This window comes from Myotis brandtii, unplaced genomic scaffold (genome assembly GCF_000412655.1).
Source record: "Myotis brandtii unplaced genomic scaffold, ASM41265v1 scaffold166, whole genome shotgun sequence".
NCBI classification, from domain to species: Eukaryota; Metazoa; Chordata; class Mammalia; order Chiroptera; family Vespertilionidae; genus Myotis; species Myotis brandtii.
The window spans coordinates 822,733-837,671 of NW_005356087.1; the positions used below are offsets into that span (position 1 = coordinate 822,733).

General features: G+C 38.0%; 1 protein-coding gene across 4 annotated transcripts in view; it reads right to left on the bottom strand.

Annotated features, from left to right (window-relative positions):
• Window positions 1-14,939, bottom strand: part of PROSER1 (proline and serine rich 1) — an 83,780-nt gene that overhangs the window by 28,795 nt on the left and 40,046 nt on the right. For 3 of the 4 annotated variants that reach the window (XM_005862730.2, XM_014536834.1, XM_014536835.1), the window contains 3 exons: window positions 12,506-12,589; window positions 11,038-11,116; window positions 10,371-10,466 (listed from right to left, as the gene is read on the bottom strand). In XM_005862730.2, the coding sequence (XP_005862792.1) occupies window positions 10,371-10,466; window positions 11,038-11,116; window positions 12,506-12,589 (259 nt within the window). Of the gene's footprint in view, window positions 1-10,370; window positions 10,467-11,037; window positions 11,117-12,505; window positions 12,590-13,301; window positions 13,373-14,939 lie in introns of those variants that run through there. The other variant, XM_014536836.1, reaches the window with a different exon arrangement.

Sequence of the window (14,939 nt, forward strand, 5' to 3'; positions counted from 1 at the left end):
GAGGGTGGGGTGGGAACTGGGTGGAGGGGAGTTATGGGGGGAAAAAAGAGGAAAAATGTAATAATCTGAACAATAAAGATTTAATCAAAAACAGTGTCTGACATTATCCTGCACTAGAGATTGAGATCAGTAGCAAATATACCTAATATGCAGACACAAACCCAAATAGGCAACCAAAATAGGGAAACAAAAACAGAAGCCTGAAATGCAGATAATAAATTTATCAGATATAGAGTTCAGAATAATGATGGTAAGGATGCTCAAGAACATGACTAAAGATATAGTAACAACAACAAAAAAAGACCAGGTGGGAATAAAAATGATATAGCACTAATATAGAACATATTGGAAGGAATACACAATAGATTGGGGAAGATGAGGGGTGGATAGGTGAATTAGAAGACATGGTAGGAAAAAAAATCCTATATAATAAAAGCCTAATATGCTAAGTGTCCCGTCGTCCATTCAACCAATCAAAGCGTAAAATGCTAATGATATGCTAAGGCCACTCAACTGCTTGCAATGACATGCACTGACCACCAGGGGGCAGACGCTCCAACTGGTAGGTTACCTTGCTGCTGGGGTCCGGCAGATTAGGACTGAGTGGGATAGGCCAGACAAGCCCTGGAACCCTCCCCGGCTGGCCAATCTCCCGCATCCCTCCCCAGCCCCGATAGTGCACTGGTGGTGTCCCTCAGCCTGGCTTGCACCCTCTCGCAATTGGGCTGAGGCAGGCCCTCCCAAGTGCACGAATTTCGTGCACCAGTCCTCTAGTCTCTTAATGAAAGACTATAAAGAAGAAAACAATTTAAAATAGGAGGAAACCTTAAGGGAACTGTGGGACAACAGGAAACGTGACAATATTCACATAATAGAAAAGACAGATGGGGAAGAAAGTGAGTAAGGGATAAAGTGTTTGAAGAAATAATGGCAGAAAACTTCCATAACCTGGTGAAGTAAAAAGACACACAAGTCCTGGAAACAGAGATTCCCAAGAAAGAAGAGGCCAAACAGGCCCACACTCAGACACATAATTTAAATGCAAAAAAATTAAACACAGAGAGAATCTTAAAGGCAGCACGAGAAAAGCTATGTGTTACTTATAAAGGTGCTCACATAAGGCTATCAGCTGATTTCTCATCAGAAACTCGAAATGGCATGAAGTATTCAAGGTAATAAAAAGCAAGGATCTGAAACCAAGATTACTATATCCAACAAGACTATCATTCAAAATAGATGGTGAAATAAAAAACTTCCCAGGCAACACCAAACCAGCCCTGAAAGGAATTGTAAAAGGACTGCTATAATGAGAAGAAATAGAGAGAGAAACATAGGCAATAAATAATTAAATTGGCAAGAAATAAGTACCTATCAATAATAATCTTAAATGTAAATGGCTTAAATGGTCCAATCAAAAGACATAGGGTAGCTGAATGGATACAAAAATATGACCCTTATATGCTATCTACAAGAGACCTACCTCAGCACAAAAGATGCACACAGAAAGAGAACGCATAGATGAAAAAAAAATTTCCATGCAAATGGAAATGAAAAAAAAAAAGTTGACAAAATAGACTTCAAAATAAAGGCCAGCACAAGAGACACTAAAAGTCACTACTTTAATACTAAAAGAATTGATCTAACAAGAGGATATAACCCTGGTATACATATATGCACCCAAAAGAGGAGCACCCAAATATATTTAAAAAAACTTCTAGGAGAAATTAAGGGAGAGATCAACACCAATACAGTCATAGTAGGGGACTTTAACACTCCACTGAATTCACTGGATAGATCTTGTAGATAAAAAATTAACAAGGAAACAGTGACTCTAAAGGACACACTGGATCAGATGGTTTTAATTGACATTTATAGAACATTTCACCCCAAAGCTGAAGAATATACATTCTCCTCAAGTACCCATGGGTCATACTTAAAGGCAGACCACATGTTAGGACACAAAACAAGCCTCTACAAGTTCAAGAAGACTGAAATCAGATCAAGCATCTTCAGAGATCACAATGGAATAAAATTAAAAATCAACTACAGTAAGAACACTCAAAATGCATTTAAATACATGGAGGCTAAATAGCATTTTATTAAACAATGAATGAGTTACCAATGAGATCAAGAAAGAAATAAAAAAGTTCCTGGAAACAAATGAAAATGAACATACAACAATCCCAAATCTCTAGGACACAACAAAAGCAGTCCTGAGAAGGAAGTTGATAGCATTAAGACCTACATTAAAAAACAAGAAAAATCAATATGAAACTATTTAACCCTACAACTTAAAAAATTAAAAAGAAAACAAGAAAAGCCCAGAATAAGTAGAAGGAAGGAAATAATAAAGATTAGAGCAAAAATAAAAGAGAGACTATAAAAATAATACAAAAAAAATCAAGGAAATCAAGAACTAGGTCTTTGAGAAGATAAACAAGATTGATGAACTGTTAGCCAGACTCATCAAGAAACACAGAGAACTCGAAAAAATATCAGAAAATAAAGTGAAGAAGTAACAACTGACACCACAGAAATACAAAGGATTTATACTATGAAAAACTATATGCCAACAAGCTGGAGAATGTGGATGAAATGGACAAATTCTTAGAAAAATACAACTTTCCAAAATTAAATCAGGAAGAATCAGAAAACCTGAATAGGCCAATAACAACTGATGAAATAGAAGCAGTAATAAAAAAAGCTCCCAACAAAAGCCCTGGTCCAAACGGCTTCACAGGGGAGTTTTACCAAACATTCAGAGAAAAACTAACACCTATACTCCTCAAACTATTCAAGAAAATCCAAGATGACGAAACACTTCCAAGCTCTTTTTATAAGGAGTATAGGTGTTATCCTAATTCCAAAACCAGATAAAGACACTACAAAGAAAGATAATTACAGGCCAATATCCCCGATGAACACAGATGCTATAAAATCCTCAACAAAATATTAGCAAATCGGATCCAGCAATATATTAAAAAGCTCGTACACCATGACCATGTGGGATTTATTCCCAGAATGGAGGGGTGGTACAATATTCACAAATCAATAAACCTAATATATCACATAAACACACTGAAACACAAAAATAACATGATCATATCAATAGATGCAAAAGTAGCATTTGAGAAAATTCAATACCCTTTTCTTAAAATATATTTTTTATTATTGTTAGTATTACAGATATCTCACATTTTTACCCTCTGAGCCCCCCTCCTCCAAGCCCTTACCAAACCCCCCAGGTATTCACTACACTATTGGCCTTGTCCATGCCTATGCATGTAAGTATATAAGTTCTTTGGTTTCTCTTTTTTGGTCCCCCCAACTCCACATCAAGGTATGTCTGTTCCATGGCTCCATTCTTTGAGTCTTATTTTGTTGGTCAATTCATTTTGTTCATTAGATTCCATAAATAAGTGTGATCATGTGATATTAATCTTTCTCAGATTGGCTAATTTTACTTAGCGTAGTATTTTCCAGGTACATCCATGCTGTCCCAAATAATAAAAGACTCCTCTTCTTTACAGCTGCATAGTATCCCATTGTGTAAATGCCCTACAACTTTTTTGTCCATTCAACTACTGATGGGCACTAGGGCTGTTTCTAAATCTTAGCTATTGTAAATAATGCTTCTATCAACATAGGAGTGCATATGTTCTTTCTCACTGGTGTTTTGGGGGTTTTACAATATATTCCCAGAAGTGGGATTGCTGAATCACAGGAGTTCCATTTTTTATTTTTTGAGGAAACTTCTTACTGTTTTTAATAATGGCTGCACCAGCAGTGAACCAGTGTTCCCTTTTCTCCACATCCTCCCCAGCACTTGTTGTTTGCTGATTTTTTGATGATAGCCATTTTGACAGGTGTGAGGTAATAGCTCATTGTGATTTTAATCTACATTTCTTTGATGATTCGTGACTTTGAGCATTTTTCATAGGTCCCTTGGCCATTTGTATGTCCTCTTTGGAGAAATATCTGTTGAGGTTTTCTACCATTTTTTAATTGTATTGTCTTCCTTTGTTGAGTTGTAGGAGTACTTTATATATTTTGGATATTAACCCCTTATCAGATATATCATTGGCAAATATGTTCTACCATACAGTGGGTTCCCTTTTCATTTTGATGGTGCTTGGTTTTGCTGTGCAGAAACTTTTTATTTTGATGCAGTCCCATTGGATTATTTTCTCATTAATTTCCTTTGCCCTAGAATTCAGTGGTCGGTAAACTCATTAGTCAACAGAGCCAAATATCAACAGTACAATGATTGAAATTTCTTTTGAGAGCCAAATTTTTTAAACTTAAACTATATAGGTAGGTACATTGTTATTAACTTAATTAGGGTACTCCTAAGGCTTAGGAAGAGCCACACTCAAGGGGCCAAAGAGCCGCACGTGGCTTGCGAGCCGCAGTTTGCTGACCACGGCCCTAGATGTATCGGTGAACATATTGTTACATGAGATGTTTAAGATTTTACTGCCTATGTTCTCCTCTATGATTATTATGGTTTTATGCCTTACATTTAAGTTGTATATCCATCTTGAGTTTATTCTTGTGTATGGCGTTAAGTTGGTGGTCTAGTTTCATCTTTTTGCATGTGTTTGTCCAGTTTTCCAGCACCATTTGTTGAAGAGACTATCTTTACTCCATTGTATGTTCTTGCCTCCTTTGTCAAATACTCAGCACCCTTTTTGACAAAAACTCAGCAAAGTGGGAAGAGGGATCATATCTCAACATAATAAAGGCCATATATGACAAATCTACAGCCCATTTCATACTCAATGGGCACAAACTAAAAACATTTCTCCTAAAAACAGGAACAAGACAGGGATGTCAGTTTTCACCACTCTTATTCAATTTATTACTAGAAGTCCTAGCCACAGAAATCAGAGAATAACAAAAAGGCATCCAAATTGGAAAGGCAGAAGTAAAACTCTCATTATTTGCAGATGACATGATATTGTACATAGAAAACCCTAAAGACTCCACCAAAAAAACTACTAGATTTGATAAATGAATTCAGGAATGTAGCAGGATAAAAAATTAAAACCCAGAAATTGATGGCATTTTTATAGACCAATAATGAATTCTCAAGAAGAGAAACTAAATACAAAATCCAATTTATCATACTAAGGAATAAACTTAACCAAGAAGACAGAAGACATACTCGGAAAACTACAGGACTTTGAAAAAAGATAGAAATAGAGCAAGATATAAAAAAATGGAAGAATATACATGTTGTGTTCAATGATTGGTATGGACATCATTAAAATATCCATACTACCCAAAGCAATCTACAGATTCAATGCAATCCCTATTAAAATACCAAGGGCATAATTCACAGATTTAGAAAAAATACTCCAAAAAATTTCATATAGAACCAAAAAAGACCCCAAGTTCCTGCATCAATCTTCAGAAAGAATAACAAAGTGGGAGGGATCACAATACCAGATATGAAGTTATACTACAAAACCACACTAATAAAAAAAGCCTGGTACTGACACAAGAAGAGGTCAGTAGAATAGAACAGAGTAGAACAGATCAACAGAATAGAACAGACACCCAAATTGACCCAAGCCATAACTCTCAATTAATATTTGACAAAGGACGCAAGAGCATACAATGGAGTAAAAAGAGTCTCCTCAATAAATGGTGTTAGGAAAATTGGAGTGATACATGCAAAAAGATGAAACTAGACCACAAACTTACACTATACACAAGAATAAACTTAAAATGGATACAACACTTAAATGTAAGTCGTGAAACCATAAAAATCCTTGAAGAAACCATAGGTAGCAAAATCTCAGACATCTCTCAAAGCAATATGTTTACCGATACATCTCTAAGGCAATGGAAACTAAGGAGAAAAAAAACAAATGGGACTACATCAAGCATCCGCACAGCAAAAGAAACCACAATGAAAAGAAAAGGGAACCCAATGTATGGGAGAACATATCTGGTAAGGGGTTAATATCCAAAATATAGAAAGTACTGATACAGCCCGGCTGGTGTGGCACAGTGGTTGAGTGTCAACCTATGAATTAGGAGGTCAGAGTTCAATTCCGTTAGGGTACATGCCCCGTTTGCGGACTTGATCTTCAGTAGCAGGCGTGCAGGAGGCAGCCAATTGATGATTCTCTCTCATCATTGATGTTTCTACCTTTATCTCCCTCTCCCTTCCTCTCTGAAATCAACAGAAATATATATTTTTAAAATAAAGTACTCATACAACTCAATAAAAGGAAGACAAACAATCCAAGTAAGAAATGGCAGAAGACCTGAATACACATTTCTCCAAAGAGGACATACATCTCTTAGGGCAGTGGTTCTCAACCTTCCTAATGCCGAAATCCTTTAATACAGTTCCTCATGTTGTGGTGACCCCCAACCATAAAATTATTTTCGTTGCTACTTCATAACTGTAATTTTGCTATTTTTATGAATCGTAATGTAAATATCTGATATGCAGGATGTATTTTCATTGTTACAAATTGAACATAATTAAAGCATAGTGATTAATCACAAAAACAATATGTAATTATATATGTGTTTTCCGATGGTCTTAGGCGACCCCTGTGAAAGGGTTTCGACCCCCAAAGGGGTCGCGACCCACAGGTTGAGAACCGCTCTCTTAGGGAAAAGGAAACTAAGGAGAAAATAAACAAATGGGACTACATCAAAATAAAAAGCCTCTGCACGGCAAAAGAAACCATCAATAAAAGGAAAAGGGAGCCCACTGTATGGGAGAACATATTTGGCAATGATACATCTGATAAAAGGTTAATATCCAAATTATATAAGGAACTCATACATCTTAACAAAAGGACAACAAATAATCCAATTTAAAAATGGGCAAAGGATCTAAATAGGTACTGCTCCAAAGCAGGCACAAATGCCAAGAGACATATGAAAAAATGCTCAGTAACTGATCCAAGAGATGCAAATTAAAACAACAATGAGGTATCACCTCACACCTCTCACAAAGGCTACCATAAGAAAATCAACAAGTGACAAGTGCTGGCAAGGATGTGGAGAAAAGGGAACCCTAGTACACTGCTGGTGGGAATGTAGACTGGTGCGTCCATTATGGAAAACAGTGTGGAGTTTCCTCAAAAAATTAAATATGGATCTGCCATTTGACCCAGTGATCCCACTTGTAGGAATATATCGTAAAAAACCCAAAACACCAATCAGAAAGAATGTATGGCCTGGCCAGCATGGCTCAGTGATTGAGTGTTGACTTATGAATTAGGAGGTCATAGTTCTATTCCAGGTCGGGGCACATGCCAGGTTGGGGGCTTGATCCCCAGTGTGCGGCATGCAGGAGGTAGCTGATGAATGATTCTCTCTCATCATTGATGTTTTCTCTCTCTCTCTCTCTCTCTCTCTCTCTCCTTTCCTCTCTGAAATCAATAAAAATATATATTTAAAAAAAGAATGTATCCACTATTTACAATAGCTAAGATCTGGGAACATACCAAATGCCTTTAGTAGATGAGTGGATAAAAAAGCTGTGGTACATTTGCACCATGGAATAGTATGTAGCAGTAAAAAATAAGGATCTCTTATCCTTTGACACAGCATGGAGGGACCTGGAGAGTATTATCCTAAGCAAAATAAGCCAGTCAGAGAAAGACAAGTATCCCATGATCTCACTCATATGTGGAATCTAATGAACAAAATAAACTGATGAACACAATAGATCCAGAGACATAGAAGCATGGGATAGTCTGTGGAATGTCAGAGGGAATGTGGGGTTGGGTTGGTGGGTGGGAAGAGAACAATCAAAGAACTTGTATGCAGACAATAGGGTGGTGATTGCCTGAGGTCAAAGGAGACATATGTAATACTTTCAACAATAAAGATTTTAAAAAATAAAATAAAGTGAAGATGTTAGGCATAAAAAAGAAAAGAAAAAGAAAATCACAAAATCTTCTTGAGAGAAAATAAGCCCTGGGGGAGAAATGCTACCACTTGACAAGCTATAAGGACATACGTAAGACTTAATTTTTTTTTTAAATATATTTTATTGATTTCTTACAGAGAGGAAGGGAGAGGGATAGAGAGCTAGAAACATCAATGAGAGAGAAACATCAATCAGCTGCCTCCTGCACATTCCCCACTGGGTATGTGCCCGCAACCATGGTACATGCCCTTGACCGGAATCGAACCTGGGTCCCTTGAGTCCGCAGGCTGATGCTCTATCCACTGAGCCAAACCGGTTAGGGCCATAAGACTTAATATTATAAAAATGTCAATTCTCCCAAAATTACTATATAATTATATACACATAAATTCAACTGTTTTTAATTGCATAAAATGATCTTAAAGTTCAGAGGAATGAATAAATTTCCAAAAATGGTTTAAAAATATAAAAATATTAAGAGACGGGGGGGGGGAAGGGGGATAGGGAGATATCTGTAATACTATCAACAATAAAAAATATTTAACAAAAATAAAAATATTGTTAATCAAAGCTAGCTTTATTACATATCAAAACATACTTTAAATCTGCTAATCAAGTGAATATGGCATCATTATAGCCTAATATAACTATACTAGAGGGTCAGTACACCAATTTGTGCACGGGCGGGGTCCAGCTGGCCCAAACTGATCGGGGCCAATCGGGCCAGGCTGGCCGGGAGGAGGGGACCCAGGAGGTTGGCAGGCAGGCCCTGCCCGATTGGGGTGGGGAGGCCGATCAGGGGGAGGGGCCGTCGGCGTTTGGCTGGCCCTGCCCCTGGTCGAACTCCCAGTGGAAGGGACAATTTGCAAATTAGCCTTTTATTATATAGGATTGGACAGAGTAAAATAAAAAACAGAATTAGAGCCGTATGTGTATATGAAAACTAAAATCTGATATTTTAAAGCAGTAGAGAAAATAAATTAGTGAATAAATGATGCTGGCCTAAATGACTATCATCTTGGGTGAAAAAATTAAGATGAACCTCTATATCACCCCTATGAGTACAAATTCCAGATGAAGTAAGAGTCTCACAAGACCTAGATTACCTGGTCTATCTAGAGTTAAGAAGATATGAATCAAGATAACACGATTCCAGCTTTTCTTTCATAGACTCTATTTTCCTATGCAAAAAAATGTAAAACTCGTAAAGGTAAAAGGTACCATAAACAAAAGCAAGAAATAAAATAACGTATTTTGAAAATAGTGTTTTGCAACTCTCATCAACCAGAGTACTCAGCTGCAATCAACAGAACTATTCTGGCTAGTAAAATAGAAAAAGAATTTATTAAATGCTATTAAGAAATTTTGAGTCTCTAGGAAAGCAGATAAAAAATTAGGTTCTACCCCTCCCCTAAACATTTATAAAAATAAATGGCAGTGGATTAAAAGCTACACATTAAAAAAGAATCACTATAAAAGTAATTAGAGAATATAGATGGTATTTTCATACTGTTGGGATGAGGAAGGGTTTCCTGAGCAAAAAATAAAACTCAGAAGAGTCAAATAAGTAATAGCTGATTAAAATAAAAAACTTTTGTAAAAGACACAAATGAAAACGTAAGCTAGATCAGCCTTCTTAGACTGGCAAAAGTCAAATCATAGATAATATCCCATGTTGAAAAGATGTGAAGAAACTGTACACTATATACTCTCATTGGCAAGTATAAATTAGTACTCATTTTGGAGAACAGATTGGCAATATCTATAATAATAAAAGGGTAATATGCTAATTAGACCAGACATCTTCCGGACGTCATTCCGGTCGTCCTTCCTGACGATGCCAGGGCCAGAGGGAAGCCAGCCCAGGTCCCTGATGCCTGCAGCTGGCCCGAGGGGAGCCAGCCCGGGTCCCAGGTGCCTGCCAGCGGCCAGAGGAGGGAAGCCCAGGTCCCAGGTGCCAGAGGGAAACGGTGCCGGCATCTGGGGGAAGGAAGGCCTACTCTTGCACAAATTTTCGTGCATTGGGCCTCTAGTATAGAATAAAATATTTATACTTCATATCTCATGTTCCCAAGAAAAAGGTTAACTGGAAAGTGCTGGGGAAAGAGTTTATACCCCTCTAAGCACCTCCTTATAAGACTTTCTTCACCGTGGTAGAAATAATTTGCGCAAATGGTAATGTCCATTAAGGGAATTATACTTTTTCTGCCAAAGTTTCTTGCTCATGAGAAATGATTCTTATTTCTACAACCTGCTCGTGTTCACACATGTAGGCGAAGAGCGCTTTAGGGAAATCTCCATATCACACTTACAAATGTAAGAACTCCTTACTTGGATTCATCATTTGGCTCTTAGTTTGTGCTCCCTCTTTTATGACACACCATTTCAAACAACTATCCCTTCCAAGTATACATTTGTGTATGAATAATTTATTTATTTTGAACACCCCATAACATTAGTTTACCTGTTCCTGCTGGATTAGGAGTATATGGAGGTGGAGGAGGTACACCAGGAGCTATGACATTGGCTAATGGTACTAGACCTGCATTGTTATAAGCACCTAAAATAAAAATATAATAGAAAAATATATAATTTATTATCATTTTGTGGCCAAGAGTTCAACTATATTAATGCACCTATCTAATTTATTTTTAAAACTGTAATATAATAGAGTTGCATTTTACGTGAAGGTTTGGTACTGGATTAGGTGAAAATAGATCAAATAAGATAATTAGAGATTCTTATTTCCAACACTGCATGCTAACTCCAGGCTCACTAAATGGCATGGCAGGCAGAACCTGCCATACTTAAATTATTATAAGTGCATTACGGATGCCTCTGAATACCAACTATCAAAAAGGGATTCAAGATGATTTACCAAAGAGAAAACCCATGATAATAAATAAAGTCTAAAAATAATCTATAATTCATTTAGCAAAAGGAAGATATCCTAAATAAATTGTCTGCTACATTGTTGTAGACCAAAGCACTAGTTAAGCTGACTGTGGGAAAGTTAACAAATCACAGAACATTTTATAGGTGCTTGAGATTTCCCAAGTACATATACCACATTTACTTTTAATAAGTAAAGAGCAAAATGAAAAAGTGTAAAACATGAAAGAACTCCTTACTTGGTGTAATAGTTGCATGTGGCCGACATGGAGGTATTGGATAAGGAACGGGTTTATGTGGATTGTATGTTGAAGGAGGCTAAATGAGGGGGCAAAGTACAGCAGTTAGAAGAAAATCAACTAAGCAGTCTGCTGGCAAAACAAAATGTAACTTGTTTCAAAATATTTAGTCCTAAGAGGCTAAAAATGCCCAGCAAACCTAGTGCTACTGGACTAACACATGGCACAAATAAGGAAAATTTATTTGCTTTAAAACATGTGGTTCTTATTAAATTCCAAAGGTAGATCCTGCTCAAGATTGCTACAGAGGTGTTTATTTTTTATTTCAGCATCAAATCATCTCCAGTGAAGGGTCAGATCTTATCCCAAACAGCAAATTTCTCTCTGATCTGCCTAGTTTAATTCAAGAATTCCTACCTCTTCCTATGTAACAAAAGAAATCCACTAGCCTTTGGAATTAAAGCTACCCAAGAACCTTCAAAATCCTCCTAACTTATTAGGAATTCATTCATCTTACCTTCTTTTTTCCTTTTGAAAGAAAAAAAAAAAAGCACTGTTTTCTTTAGCATTCAGCATGCTGACAAATGTAGCAAAATGTAGACTGGAATTATGAATTCCATATTTTAGTCTTTTTTGCCTTTTGAAACCCACAAATCTTTTATCTTTGATGGAACTTCTATACGTAATAAAGAACGTAAAAGAATTGGTCTCTAGAGAAGCAGAGGTATCTAAAAAGCTAAGCCAAATACTGTACTTTTATGAGAGAGAGACAGAGAGAGAGAGACTCATATGAATGAGCAAGCACACCTGCTAAAGAGAGCGTACACTTATATCCTTGGTGCATAAGGGCTCTACTGACAGTAAAAGACCCAGATTCTTTCTAGCTCTCATAATGGCAGTCCTGTATGATGCACTAGTCTTGTGCAAAAATTCTGATCTGTAACTATTTTTCTATAAACAACTGCCATGTGAGTTATCAGGTGGACAGGCAGGAACTGCAAGGTGGCCGTGTGGAGGTCTATAGTACTTCAATTTTAATGATCCCTCAAGCCACCGGTTGTCTTCTGTTCAATTTATATTCCAATCAATTATTATCACTCCCTTGAAAATATTCTTAATCTCCTTGCTCTGTCTTGTTTTACTAACACTAATACTAATTTGGCCAAACCATAATCTTAGTTAAAGTGAACCCTCCATACTTTATACCTCCAAAGGAACAGCTAAACGTGGCAGGAGAAAAAAATAAAAACAAATTATGTGTTTTCACTCTAAAACAAAACATTATATTCAAAAGGGTCCTTAGCACTATTAACTAATTATACTATATTGTCCTAGGCCAAGCATTTCCTGAGGGATTTTACTATACTTTGAACTTCCCAACACACAAAAAAAGAATTTATGCTTTGAACAGACAGAAAACTACATGTAAGAGTTATGACCTGTTTCATCATTTATTTTCTAAACATACTGGTTTGGATGGTCCAAGAATCCGTGCAGCTATTCCTTTGCCTTCATTGGTACATTCTTCACCATCTTTTTTCAAAGGGGTTCCCTATTAAAAAGAAAAAGAACTGAGACTTTTAAGAAACCCTAAAACAAAAACGAAACAAAAAACCCTCACTATATAGGCATACATCATTTTATTGTACTTTTCCTTTATTGCACTTAACAGATATCACATTTTTTTACATCAAAGGCAAACCTCCACCAACAAAAAGATTAAGGCTTGCTTTATTGTGGCACTCCCTTTATTGAGTCTGGAATTGAACCCACAATATCTCAGAGGAATGCCTGTATTATAGTGAAGAAAAGGACCTGGTGGGCATTTAAAGACTTGGATTCCAGATTCAATCCTGCCCTGGATGCATGACCCTGATAAGTTCCTCATCACTCCTCTGCCATGGAATCCTCAAAACAGGTACAGGGCCCCTCAGAAGTACACACATAATAAGAGAACAGGATATAGCATGTTTTAATTATTTTCCCTCCACAACAGGTGCAACCAGAAATAGACTTCCAATGCTATAGTATATGTAAGAATCAAAGAGCACCTGTATTACAGTTGCAACATGACAAAAAAAATGGTGTTCTCTATAAGCATTAAACATGATAGTTTATACTGTACAAGAGCAAATGAGACCTCACTCAAGGCTGCTATAATTAACAGACCAGAATAAGTTGAATATTAGATTGTGTCAGCCTAATAGTGTGTGTCCCTAAATGGTTGGAAGCCAACTTCCAAGATGGTGCCCAGTGATCCTCACCTCCAACATGCTCTGTTCAGTCCCCTTCCAGAATGAACAGGGCTAACCTGTGCAACAAACAGATATTCCAGAAATGATGGCATTTGACTTCTAAGGCTAAGTCATACAAGACAACACAGATTCCACTTATCTTCTCCTGGATGATTGGCTGGTGGAAGTCAGCTGCCATGTCATAAGGTGCTCAACCAGCACTATGGAAAAGTCCTTATGGTAAAGAACAAAGACTTCTTGCCAACAACCAACACTAATTTGCCAGGCATATAAGTGAGCCACTTTGGAAGTATAGTCAGGAGCTCCAATTAAGCCTTCAGATAACTGCAGCCTCATGAGAATCCCTGAGCCCGGACCAAGCTAAGCCACTCCCAGATCCCTGATTCATAGCAACTGCATGAGATAATAAATGTTTTCTGTTTTAATTCACTAAGTTTTAGGTTTATTTATAACACTACAATAATAAACACCATTCTTTGAAACAGCTTACAAAAAAGCTTAGAAACACTGGATGATGTAAAAACAAGTTTCTTTCTTATAAGACTTCTCAGAGCCTTTATTATACAACTAGAGGTCTGGTGCACAAAAATTTGTGCACGGGGGGGGGGGGGGGCTTTCCTCAGTCCGGCCTGCGCCCTCTCGCAGTCCAGGACCCCTCGGGTGATGTCCACCTGTTGGCTTAGGCTCACTCCCTGGGGGATTGGGACTAAGCTGGCAGTCAGACATCCCTCTGGCAGCCCGGGAGCCCTGGGGGGGGGGGGGGGCCCCCCCCCCCCCCCCCCCCCGGGTCCTCTCACAGCAGCCTTGCCTGCCTCCCTTGCTCAACCACCATTTCTCCTGAGTTGGTCTGCCCCCTGGTGGTCAGTGCACGTCACAACAACCAGTCGTTCTGCTGTTAAGGTCAATTTGCATATTACCCTTTTATTATATAGGACTAGAGGCCTGGTGCACAAAATTTGTGCACATGGAGGGGGCGGGTCCCTCAGCCCAAACTGCACCTTCTCGCACCTCCATGGAGCAGGCCGAAGCCATCAGTCGGACATCCTTAGTGCTGTCGTGGAGGCAGGAGAGGCTCCCATCACCGCAGCTGCGCTAGCCAGCCATGAGCCCAGCTTCTGGCTGAGCGATGCTCTCCCTGCGGGAGCATACTGACCACCAGGGGACAGCTCCTGCATTGAGCATCTGCCCCATGGTGGTCAGTGCGTGTCGTAGCAACCGGTCGTTCTGCTGTTCTGTCGATTTGCATATTAGCCTTTTGTTATATAGGATAATGTCTTATTATGGGCAAGGCCTCTAATTCAATTTTTTTTAGGTAGTTAAAGGGAGGGGCAGAATTTTCACTTGAGCCTGAAGCTATAATTGCCCTTAGCTCAAAAATCTGCATACCACTGAGACACATCTTGGTGAGGCTCATTCTAAACCCATACACTGTTCTATTATGTGTATAAGTATTGGGAGCGATCTTATCTCTTTAGTGAAAGGAACCTTTTGTTATGTTACAATGACTAACTTTATCTCATGAGTTGTGTTTTGGCTTCAAGCCTGCAAGTATTCATGCAGCAACTTCAGCGCTTCTGTTCAATATTTACATGGCATATCTTTTATTTTATTTTCTCTAAATCTTTCTAGATTTTTATGTATTAGATA